We start from the raw sequence: 12144 nt of genomic DNA, 5'->3' as shown, positions 1-12144 counted from the left end.
CCTCTTTAGTGTTTGATACCAGCCCCCGCCATTTACACAGGCAACAAGAGGGACTGCACACAGACATCTTTACTTTCCTGCATTAGAAATGCACAACAGGAACAACTGATAGAGTTTAACAATTAAAGTGAAGCACAACATAATCTAACAGGTTGTGTGGCAAGATGACAAGACTGGGATACAAACACCCCAGGCTGCAATCCAGCTCTTGGCGAAGTTTCAGTAATATTTCTAAAAGGCTCTTCATGTTAATAATTGATAAAGTGTGCTTACATTTGCAAATGGGAGGTAGTGCCCAAGTGCAAGGTGTGCTTCATCATATATGTCTACAATAGGAGATATGAGATGTACTGTTACGTCTCATTTTGCTAAGTGTGAGCTTGACAGAGAATTCAAGTTAACTATGTCTGAATGCCAAGAGTGGGAAAAAGGAAGAAAAAGCATTCTATAAAAAACAAGGCATGTTATCCAACTTGATCCCACATGCTGTAACAACTCTTTCACAACAGGATACAAAAGCCTTAAAATATATTACCTTAAAAGAATCACAGCTTTGTTACTGATGAAGTGTTAACCCACAATGGTGGATGGAAGAAAACTGTTAAGAATGAGGTCTTAATCGAGTGACTGAACCATGTGAAAAGCAAATAACAGAAGGAATACAGCCAACTTTAGACTGAGAACTGAACCTTCTTTGGGGTTTTGCTCAAGGGAAACTCAAAGATGTTTCAGTTGAAGTCTCTCCTGAGTGTGAATCACTGCAAAAGAAGTGATGGTTGCATGAAAAGCAGTGACCAAGATGAGGAGTCTTTGGATTATTACCTTATATTAATTCAAAGATGTCAGCAGTAGCAGAAACATATTTAATACAAGTTGCCATACATTGAGAATTAAGGCCACAATTACTTCCACTTTTATAGCAAACACCCTGTGCTGAGAGGATGAAGGAAGCCTAATGTGAACCGCTTGTTACTTAGTGAGCCAGTGTCTGCGTTGGGCTTTAATTAATCGTTACATTCAGACAATATTTGTTAGGTGTTTAAAAACAACTCAGGTCCAGGTGAGTAAACTATCCTCCTTTCCAAAGATCACTCAGCACTGAGTGCTTTAAGTCTCTCTCCCAACAAACAAAAGCAGCTATCTCCTGTGCTGTACAAAGGTTGATCCACAGAACCATTTCAGCGTCCCCCAACTGAGCAGCCACACAAATGAAAACATCAAGGCGTGTATGGATCCTATATATGACCCTAGAATGTAGTTCAGTTTACAGTCTGAAAACCTGCACCCCAACTTCAGCATTTTAAAGACTCAAAATTGATGAAAACGTGTTTTTAATATTCAGGATGACTTCTGCTATGTTTCTGAATAGACTCTGAGATGAGGTTAGATCATATAGGAACATTCAGGAAAAAAGAAAGCACAGGGGAAAAAAAAGCCGATGAACTACATTTCTTTTAATGAATACAGGGTCTGCAGTGAAGTTATGGCACTGCAGGAGGAATCCCCACGCTTTTATGCGGTGTCAGAGGCACTGTCAGACCAACAGTGAGTTCTGTGTACCATCCACATCACTGTGTGATGAATGTTGATGCGTTTACTGCTCTAAGAGGCCTCGAATCTTCTGTAATACTTTCAGTTACACAAGTTCTCCCTCTGGAGAAGTGGGGAGGAATTACTGTGGGAGAAGACGAGCTGCATAGCTGTGTTTGATGCTTTATTCATGAGAAACGGCTCATCGGATGCAATCAAGGTGTATTTAACCCAGTGCAACCCAAGAGACAAGACACATCACTATACTATCTCAATGTATCTTCCTGAAATTTGCTAGTTCACTGCTACAAAGGGTAAAGCTCATAGAAAGCCTCTCGGTGAGCATCTCGCCTTCATCAAAATCAAGATAGAACTCATGTAAAACTTGGAATATTTGTGGAGAAAAGAAGAAAAAAAAAAAAGGGGGAGATGAATACAAGCTCGCAGCAGGAGGGAGAGCCCGTCTCTCAGAGAGGCCTGGGCACTCTCCCACCCTCGTTGTGCCCATGGCGGGGACACCACTAACAGCACACCTGCACGCAGCCCGGCCGGCTCCGCACCAGCACCAAGGCCTGTCGCAGCGGATCGCTCTGGAGCCGCCCTCCCGGAGTCCTTCGCGATGCCCTTCCGGGGCAGCACCTCCCGCACCACCGCCGCCGCGGCCCTCCCTGCGCCCGCAACGCTGCCCCGCATTAACGCCGCACGGCCGCCCCTCCGCACCGCTCCCAGCCGCCGCCACGACCCCCCTGTGCCAGCGCCAGGCCTTACCGCTCATGTCGGGCCGGGCCGGGCCGCGCTGGCGGCTGCTCCCGGCACGGCACGGCACGGCACGGCACGGCACGGCACGACGCGGCGGGCGGAGCGGCGGGCGGGGCGCGGTCTCAGGTGCGTGCTGCCCGCTCCGCCCCGCTGCAAGGAGGCAGTGCCCGGGGGAACGCCGCGCTACAGCTCGGCTAGCGCTTCTTTTTTTATGACCGCCACTTCTCGCCGCTGGTACGAGCCGGGCGTTCAGCCTTGGCTTTTCGTTAATCGCCATAATTAAGGCGAAAGGGATTACTTTGGGCAAATCCTTCCGTAGGGTTTAGCTCCAGATGAACCGGCCGGCACACGGCACGGCCGGAGCTCCGGGTGCGAGGTCCGGCCGCGAACACCTTTGATACTAATCGGTGCGGATCCCGCGGCTCATGGGCGCTGCTATACATAGCACGAGCCTAATGCGAGCGGCGATGAATCACTGCCATCCCCGGGAGGAAATAGCATTCAGGATTTACGGCGGCACATTAGGTTAACTATGTCTCCATAACCGAACACCCACACTTTGACATCACACGGGCGATGATATGCATCGCTGACGCAAGCGCTGACAGGATCAAACACAAAGGCCACGGCGGCAGAAACAATGGAGTGCGAGGCTGACGTCGCAGCGCCCTGACACGCCGTGGCCAATCTATAGACCCAGATGCCACAAATAGTTGCACCACTGGCTTTTACATAACGGCCAAGGCCTCAGAGTTTTATTTTGGGCTCCCAGCAGCAGCAATTAATCACAAAAATCCGAGAATGGCAACAAACAGGAGGGCTGCATTTGCCTCGTAAGATGTGCCTGGAAAATACTGAGAAATCGGTGCTTCATAGGTTAACGGGTACTGAAAGGTGTCACGAGGATCCAGGAGGTTGACCTTCACTGGGTGTGATGTCATCAAAGCAAGCAGTGACAGAAGGAAAGCAGACATGGAACTTACCCCCAGCTCAGGCCTAGTGAAGGAAAGGAAGGCACTGGAAGCACTGCAAGGGCAGGGGCAGGCAGAAGACTTCAGTTTTCAGTGCTGTCAGTTGAACATATTCCTTATGCTCTAAATTGATCCTGACAAAACAATCCCTTCCCCCATCCATCTGTCTGCTTTGCCCATCATGGCTGGGAACAGCCACTGACAAAGCGGGAGCCGTAATTTAAATGTATTAATTGACTATAGATTCTATCAGTGGGCCGGAGGCTGGAAAACATGAGGAAAAGTAAGGTAAAATGTTCACGTGGATCCGTGCAAAAGCAGGGGGGAAAAAAGCATCAGTTTCATTCATAAAGGCTTTGGAATAATGGATAAGAACTAAAAACCTGGCGGCCTAACTACAGTATTTCTACAGATTCCATCTTAATGAAATCCTGATCTTTCCCATGAAACCATACATATGTATTGAGAAAAAAGGACACAAAATCCCTTCTCATATGCAAACGTGCAGAGATGACAGATTCCCATAGCACTTTATCATTAATGCAGCTATCAGTTTTCGTTTATAATGGCCTCACGTACACTGAAAGGACAAAGGTAACAATGGTTTCTGTGTTCAAATAATAAACGTAGCTCCATTACAGCTATTTCTAAACAGTGACCACTGTGCTATTCTTGGTTTAAAAGAAGCCTGCAAACACACATTCAAACAGTGTGAGCCTCACCAGGAACTTCCATATAGGAGCTTATAGAAACATCAATTTAGACTTTCTAGATAATCCAACAGCACCAACTTGTAAACATCCTTTGTGAACCAACATCAACTTCATCTTACTTTCATTTAAAAAACAAAAGCCAAACCAATAACCCACAAAACAGTGAATCAAAGATGCTAATGTGGAAACACACAACACAGACTTTCACTGTGCAGTCAAGATTATTAAACTGCTCAGCTTGCTTTGCTGTTTTAGCTCTGGGCTAAGGGCTATTACTTAATAGCTGTGGAAGAGTTATGTCAAAAAATTATGTTCTCTCTCCTTTCTAGCCTTCCAATTGAAGTATCAGGTGAACCCTAAGCTGTTACATTTCAGAGGGGGTTAGTTAAATGTGATATACCATTCTTAACACAAAGAAGCTTTGATGAGTATGTTTTTATTCTTAGCAGTAAAAATAATCTGGACTGACAGCTTTGTGTCTTAGCTTCTTCTCAAGGAGAGTAATTTCTCAGCACTTATGCTGAGCAATATTGATCTGCAGCTTCTTCAGAATAATATTTAATATATGTGCATAATGCTTAGTCGTGTTCTGTTTGATTCACAAGGCAGGATAAACCACAAGTTAATTATCTATCAGTTGTTACCACTAGAATTTGGGTATTTCAGACAGTATTTTTAGCCCCATAAGCACTGCAGATCAGTAAGATCCAAATGGTAAGCGCTACTGCTGGTAACCGGTTGTGGCTGACAATAGCAGGACACGGGGAAATTGTTTTAAGTTGAAGGAGGGAAGATTTAGGTTGGATGTTAGGGGGAAGTTCTTCACTAGGAGAGTGGTTAGGCCCTGGAACAGGCTGCCCAGGGAGGTTGTGGATGCCCCGTCCTTGGAGGTGTTCAAGACCAGGTTGGACGGGGCCCTGGGCAACCTGATCTAGTAAATGTGTATGTTTGGTGGCCCTGCCAGGCAGGGGGGTTGGAACTACATGATCCTTGAGGTCCCTTCCAACCCGGCTCATTCTGTGATTCTGTGTAAAGGGTGAACGGCACCAGTGAGTCTCAGCAGCCAGCAGCTCCCGGCGAGTAGAAAGCTTCTAGAAAAGAGCACATTGATTCATAGAAAAGTGATGGTGGCAAGCACAGACATCAACTTCTTTTCTTCCCAGGCTGGTTGCGCCAAAAGTTATGTTGGATAATGATTTGAAAAGGTCTTTTTGGCACCATTATACTCAAGCTATTATACTAAAGGGTTATTTTTTCTGTACACGCTTATCTGACTACACTGACTTCAAACTAGGGGATAAAAGTATGTCATAATCTGCTGCCTCAGAGTGGGCTCTGGGAGAAACCCCTTCTCCTCTGCGTAACTTTCTTAATATTCTCACTCTCGAGTTATGTAAGTGAATATATGTATGTATAGCATGTGTATATATCTACACATACATATCTGCACATAGATAATGATTAAGAAAAGCAACAGCACATACGTAAATGCTGAACTGATTTTACCAAACTGCAGAGCGAGGCATTTCAAAACACAGGAACTAATGGGGTTAGGCTGTCTGGTGAAAAGCAGGCCTAAATATTTCTCTCTGCAATGAGAAGAAGCTACTAACAGCATTGATTTGAATAATAAAGTGACAGAACTCAACTGCTCTGACCCACTGAAACTTTACTCTTCTCCTGAACATAAGTAATTCTTGCATTTACTGCTCTGGCCAGATGAATAGATGTGTAAAACAATGCAAACCAAATGGAAATGGACATCGGCCCTACAAGACTTCCTCTCTTCACTGTCACAATACACAACTATTTTTCATGCCCAAATGGGAGATGCTCACTTGACTCAGCCAACATGAAGACCCTACTAAGATTTCATTTTCAGAAGGAAGCGTTCAGATGTAAGCTTCTGAGCTATGAAATAAATGTTGGAATAATACTTTATTACACAGTTTCAGAGCATGAGGGAGAAAATCACTCCCTGAAGCTGACGATTTGAAAGGAGACATTTGGTAACGCACAGTCCTTCTGTCATGGTACAAACTGTAGAGAACAAGCCCCAAGCAGACAAATTACACAATAATGGCATATGACAAAAATGAGACATAAGACCAAGCTGAAAACATCTGATGTTACACACCTTACACTCTTCAACATTTAAAGCAAACATTTGGCTTCAGCAAGGTGATTCACAGGCTGCCTTGGGAGGACAGCTCTGTGCTTTTGCACATTTATCAGGAAGCAATCTCATACCAAATGACACAAGTCATTAAAGGCAGGCAGTGTGTCCTCTAGGAGATATCTGGTTTGGACCTGCTCTATTGACTCTTGCCTGATTTCAGAGTATATCAAGGTTTCTGTTAGGAGATTCCTATTGTCAGAAAAGATGTCTTCCTATTCAGATGGTAGTTAAGCTGAATTCTGAGCTTCTAATATGTCTTCTCCCAGTGTGGAAGAATGATATGGACACCAGATTATAAAGCCCATCTCACACACACCATCACCTCTGCTGAAGATAGGCCACTAGGAAAGTGAAACACAGCACATTAAGTTTCTGTCCCTGCTACGGGACACAGTTAACTCCACTGATCACGTTTCTAAATGCAAAATACAATTGCCAACCTCTGAGAGGAGAACTTGAACCAAGAGTTCACCCAAACTGTATAGGAATCTCTAGAAAGGCAGACTGACTTCCTATACGTTTCTCTATGGTCTTTTTTTCTTTTTTTGGGGTGGAGAGAAAGGGAAGAAGCCATCTCCAACAGACATGGAGAGATGCCTCAATGTGGCACCTTCCATAGTATAACAGCCAGGGGACTCTGCTGGAATCTGGAACTAAATCTTCAGTGTTGGTGTGCTCTGTAAGGCTATAATCCTCAAATCTCAATTCCGGGTGAGTGCTTTAACCAATTTCCTGTTGCTGCAAGAAACTGTATTTTTGGAGAAACCTAATATAGCCTGAGTAAAACAAATAACCTGTTTTGCCTTTAGAAGACAGAGGCAACATTCACATACTGTTTCTTTATTGTCTCTGCTCCAGAAGGTCTCAGATATGTGGTTTCTGTCTGTTCTGATGCAGCCTGTTTTGTATAATCACAGAGTTGTAGGGAATCTGCAGTCAAAACAGCAGGAATGGATTCAGCGTGCCTGCTAGGATTAGGTTGTGATACAGCAGGTGACCTGGATTACACTGTGACTTCTGTAGCTAAAACCTCCGGTTAAAACTAAGGTAGAATCCAAACACTGTGAACGCAACTCCTACGACTGGAGTCTAAAACAGCTATTACAGGGGATGCTCTGGAAAGAAGTGGAAATAAAGGTTGAATGAAAAACTATTGAGCTTGAAAATTCTTAATAACATAGCAGCAAATGTGATAATAAGCTTCACCATTTTTAAATTATGACTTCGGAGTCTGCTAATGACACAAGGTCAACAAACAAGAATTTTCTCGTTCAAAAAGTTTTGCAGAAATCTGGACCCAAATTAATTAAACCCAAATCAGAGCACGTATTAGAAAACCCTGATGTTCTCAAGTGAGACACAGCAACACAGAATGGAACCACATATGCTACTAATACCTGTGGCTTCTTCCTCAGTGAAATGTTTCTTCTATTTCATTCAGACCACAACTTATTCCAACTAATTCCTACTGCAAACCTTATGTTTTTGTTAGTGTGGTTTAGTAAAGAGCACAAAATGTCACAGGCTACCTAATGAAGTTGCTGTTATCTTTTAAACTTGTTTTAGCATTTGAAATCTGTATCAAGTTGAGGTTTTTTTGCATCTCTTATGTGACAAAGGACCCTTAATTCTCCACAATGAGCTCCCCACAGATCCCTTCAGCAAGGAATTATTTTCTCCATATCCCCAGAAAGTTACTACACGGGGAAAGCATGTAAGCACAGACAGTAAGAGTATCTGTGACAAAGGCTGTTTTTGATAAAAACCTTTCACCAAGGTTAATAAATATGTATTATCAGAAAGACAACATCTGGTGAAGCAGTAAGCAGGGACCAGACACAAAGATAAGCTTATGCTGCTGCAAGTGCTCCCTTCAAACTCAATTTACTCTGTAACCAAATACTTTTTCGAAAGTAAAATACCCACCGCTTTGGCAGCCAAACTGAACTCAGAACCAGAAGGAACTATGCAAGGAATCTGCTTACCTGTGCTGAACAAGAGGTCAGGGATGAAGCAACTAACTTAGCTTAAAAACTGCCATTCCAAACCAGACAAAAGGGAAAAAAATGTACTAAAACAGCACAGCTACTGACCATACCATTTGTATTGATCAACATACCTCACTTCTAAGGAGCTGAGACAAGAAAATTGCTTAACAGATGGAAAGTAGATGCGTCCTTTGTGTCAAAACCTTTTTATATTGCTTCCCTGTTGTCTGGGTGTAGATGATCTACTTTTTCTGTTGCTGGATCACTGGGGCTAAAGGACTGAAAAACACTTAATGAATCAAGTCTATTCCCCTGCAATTGCTGCTTCATTTCTCTTCCCTATTATCATGCATCAGGATCCATCACAGATGGAGTGTATATAAACGCATCAAGACCAATCTTAAAAACAGTCAGTTCTTTTACCTGTATGTCTCCCTCAGGGATGCTATTCTTGAACGCTGCTCCTAAGGAGCCAGGAGGTTTCTTGTAATTAGATAAAATTTATTCATAGCCTTTTGACATCTACTTGGCTTTCAATCAGCTCTAGCATTAATTTTATTATTATTAGTTTTTAAATCCCTGGTGTTTACTTACCTATTCCTAACAAAACTCATTTTTTAGCAAAACAAGCCAAGCTCTTCTAGTCTTCTTTCATAAAATAGGCTCCTGATTCTGAATATCTTAATAGCTCTTTTCTGCAACAGCTAGAATCAGTTTCAATTCATCTTTTGTAAACATGAATTATCAAAGTACAGTTGATGTCTCAGCAGAATCCTATAAAATGCAACTGAACATCCCAAGCTGTACAACCAATTACTGTCTGATGCATTTTACGATCACAGTAACCTTTACAGACACATTACACTGGAGATAATACTTATCTTGTAAGCGAAATAGCTTGCCTGCTTCCTCCTCCTCCTTATCAAGTTTCAAACAATGAGATCCCCATTTATAATTTATTAATCTTATGCGTGACCTTGTATAGCATGTAATTGCCTTTCATCCATTTTAGGGGTACAACACTCCTTTAAACAGTTAATACATGCTTTTCTTGCTCTTTCACCATTTCTGGAATATAGACTTCCCAGGCTACTGCAGTTCCCTGGATTGCCATTTTAGCTCAAAGATATTTCTGGAATACCTTGGTAGCTGAAAGACACCTGAGTCCATTACTTACTGAGTAGCTAAAAAGGAATATATTCACATTCTAGGCTATCTGCGCATCATGCTTCAGCATTCCTTTCCTATTTTCTCCTCAATTGCAAACCTTAAAAAAATCCCCACTGGATGAGTAAGATTATATTGAATCTGCTGCAGCTCTTCAGAGATACAATAAGAAACATTCTGTACTATGCTTTGAATTCCATAGTACGGAAATAGGAAACACGCAAGTACATGGCATCAAGACTCTACTGCATTCCTTTCATTCTTTACACCTGTATTTCCCACTTCTTTTATTTACTTCCTTCTAGTCCTTTTGTTTACTTCCTACTGGCCTTCATATACTCCAAAGCTACATCCTATGCAGGTACAGCACTACCTCACTGACATTCAACCTCGTTTTCCACGTGACATTTTCCCAGACACTTCACACCTTTTCTGGCTCTGTGAAGTTGCACAGAAACATTTACCTGCCAATCCAATACTTACCCAGATACAGCAGCGCATCACCAGCACCCAACAGGAAGATTCAGAAACCTACAATTCTGTACTTTAGAGAAAAATAATAAAAAAATAAAAGAATCCAACACCTTCTACTTAACTGCTGTCACCAAGATGAAAGTAGATTCTTTCCCATCATAAATAATGGATCGGGTTTTTTTTCTGATGAGAGGATGAGACTCAGTAAGTGAAAAACAATGACAGCAAAATGAAACTCTGGGAACATAATGTACACTTAGAGGGCTAATATGGGCAAATTGGTGCTCTGGGTGGTATTTTTAAGACCTGTCAGAAGATGAACCAGGGAAAAAAACCTACAGGTAAAGCTGTGTGGGTATACGAGTAAGATTCCTAATCTAGCATGTGTCATATACTCTGCTCAAAAATCATGCAAAAAACTTGAAAGTGTACATAGTACGTACCTATATTTCCAAGGCTCTTTCCAAGTCCCCTTTCCCTCCCTTTTTATGCAAAAATTTTATTGTGTAAGAATTAGAAGGGTGTAGTGAGCATAAAAACACACCTTTAACAAATATACTGCTGAAAAGGCTACATAATGACGGACTATCAGCTAGCACAGAAAAGCACTGTTCTAACTCATGTTGGCTAGAAGTCCATAGTAAAAGCAGTCTAGCCAACAATCAATCTCAAAACCTCAGTGCTTGCAGGTATTGTTGTATCTATTTGCAGTATAAATGCGGGAGTGGAAGTAATCTCACACGACAGTCCTCTGCAGCTTTGTTCACTTTTAACAGGTGATGAGTCAGATGGCTTCTCAAATTTAACTATCTGCTTAATGATAGATGAGATTAAACTTATTTTATCCTACAAAGCGTTTCTGTGCCTGATCACAAAACAGTCAATAAAACAGAAAGAAAAAAATAAGAATAAATGCAAAGTTAAGTATTTTTGTTAATGTACCAGCAACTTAGGAGTCTTACTGAGATGTCTCTTGACCACATAAACCATAAGACTGAGCTCTTATGGGTGTGCAGCCTTTCAGAGCAAACCCTGTTCAAAGCTAAAATGGTTAAGGCTGCAACACAGTAAAGCACTTTAAGACAGTCTGTTGAAAGGCAGCATTTAACACAAGTTCTTGGAAGATAAAGGCTGGTGACTCTGTAGAAGCACTGGATTTTTTTCTCTCTCTGATATCACCAACTTTCGTTCTGATTCTTGGAAGAGAGGAATGTGATATCAATAAGGTATAGCTCCCTGACCTCACAGTTCTTCCCCTGGTTTGAGAATTTCTCTCAGTCCATGGCCCTGCTGTAGTCTTTATTCAGCTCAGTCCTACTTCAGGTGACCTGGACTTTCTATGTTTTATTCACAGTAACCTACTCCTACCTTACTGAAAATACAATTCTGTATTACTCCTAAGAATTACCCATGAAGCAGCAATACAAACTTCCCATTCTTTGTACTTCCCATAACTCCCTACTTAAAAGAAAAAGGAGATGGGAACGGGTGAAAAAAATGACTTCTAGGTCATTTCAACTGAGATGTAACATCATTTTTCAGTCTGCTAAGTATCAAAACAGAGTAACTACAAGTTTTACAGAACCAACAGGAAATTTCAAAGAGAGGTTTTGTATCACTATAGAAAGTAAGACAGGTGGCAAGCTACCTTTTCCCAACAAAACACTGAGTTGTAAAGAAAGCTCTTTCTTCAGTTGCTTTGGGAGTCACATTCATCCCATCTATGAATACAACAGTCAAAATGATCCAAGGGAAATACAATATACATAATATGAGGATAGTCCCATATGTCCAGCATCAAAGGGAAAGAAAGAGTAAAACAGCTGGAAAAAAGGCTACTGGAAAAAACAAATTGAGAACAGGCATGGAAGATAAAACCATATGCTCACAGAACAGCTGGTTAATCAGAAAGGAACGAGTGTGTTGTCAGCTTTCTAGGAGCACTAACATCCATTAACTTGAGACAATTCTCTAAGTTACAGGGTGCCCTACAGCCACTTGAGAAAATCACAGAATGGCTGGGGTTGGAAGGGACCTCAAGGATCATGAAGCTCCAACCCCCCTGTCTGGCAGGGCCACCAAACTTCCATGTATATTAGATCAGGTTGACCAGGGTCCCATCCAACCTGGCCTTGAACACCTCTAGGAACAGAGCATCCACAGACTCCTTGGGCAGCCTGTTCCAGGACCTCACCACTCTCCTAGTAAAGAACTTCCCCCTAACATCCAACCTAAATCTTCCCTCTTTCAACTTAGAACCATTCCCCCTTGTCCTACTATTATCGGCCCTTTCAAAGAGTTTACTCCCCTCCTGATTATAGGTTCCCTTCAGGTATTGAAAGGCTGCAATGAGGTCACCCCGC

General features: G+C 42.3%; 1 protein-coding gene across 16 annotated transcripts in view; it reads right to left on the bottom strand.

The window, feature by feature from the left end:
* Nucleotides 1–12144, bottom strand: part of FNDC3A (fibronectin type III domain containing 3A) — a 101268-nt gene that overhangs the window by 39796 nt on the left and 49328 nt on the right. For 2 of the 16 annotated variants that reach the window (XM_015851820.3, XM_085536151.1), the window contains exon 1: nt 2299–3052. The exons of 12 other annotated variants lie outside the window; for them this stretch is intronic. In XM_015851820.3, coding sequence (XP_015707306.2) covers nt 2299–2566 — 268 coding nt within the window. In that variant the 5' untranslated portion in view covers nt 2567–3052. Of the gene's footprint in view, nt 1–2063; nt 2239–2298; nt 3053–12144 lie in introns of those variants that run through there. 2 more of the 16 variants (XM_085536155.1, XM_085536146.1) reach the window with 2 other exon arrangements.

This window comes from Coturnix japonica, chromosome 1 (assembly GCF_054131305.1).
Source record: "Coturnix japonica strain WE chromosome 1, WE-NBRP24, whole genome shotgun sequence".
Classification (NCBI taxonomy): domain Eukaryota; kingdom Metazoa; phylum Chordata; class Aves; order Galliformes; family Phasianidae; genus Coturnix; species Coturnix japonica.
The sequence above is the reverse complement of the archived record's forward strand: the minus strand, read 5'-3'. Positions and strand labels throughout refer to the sequence as shown.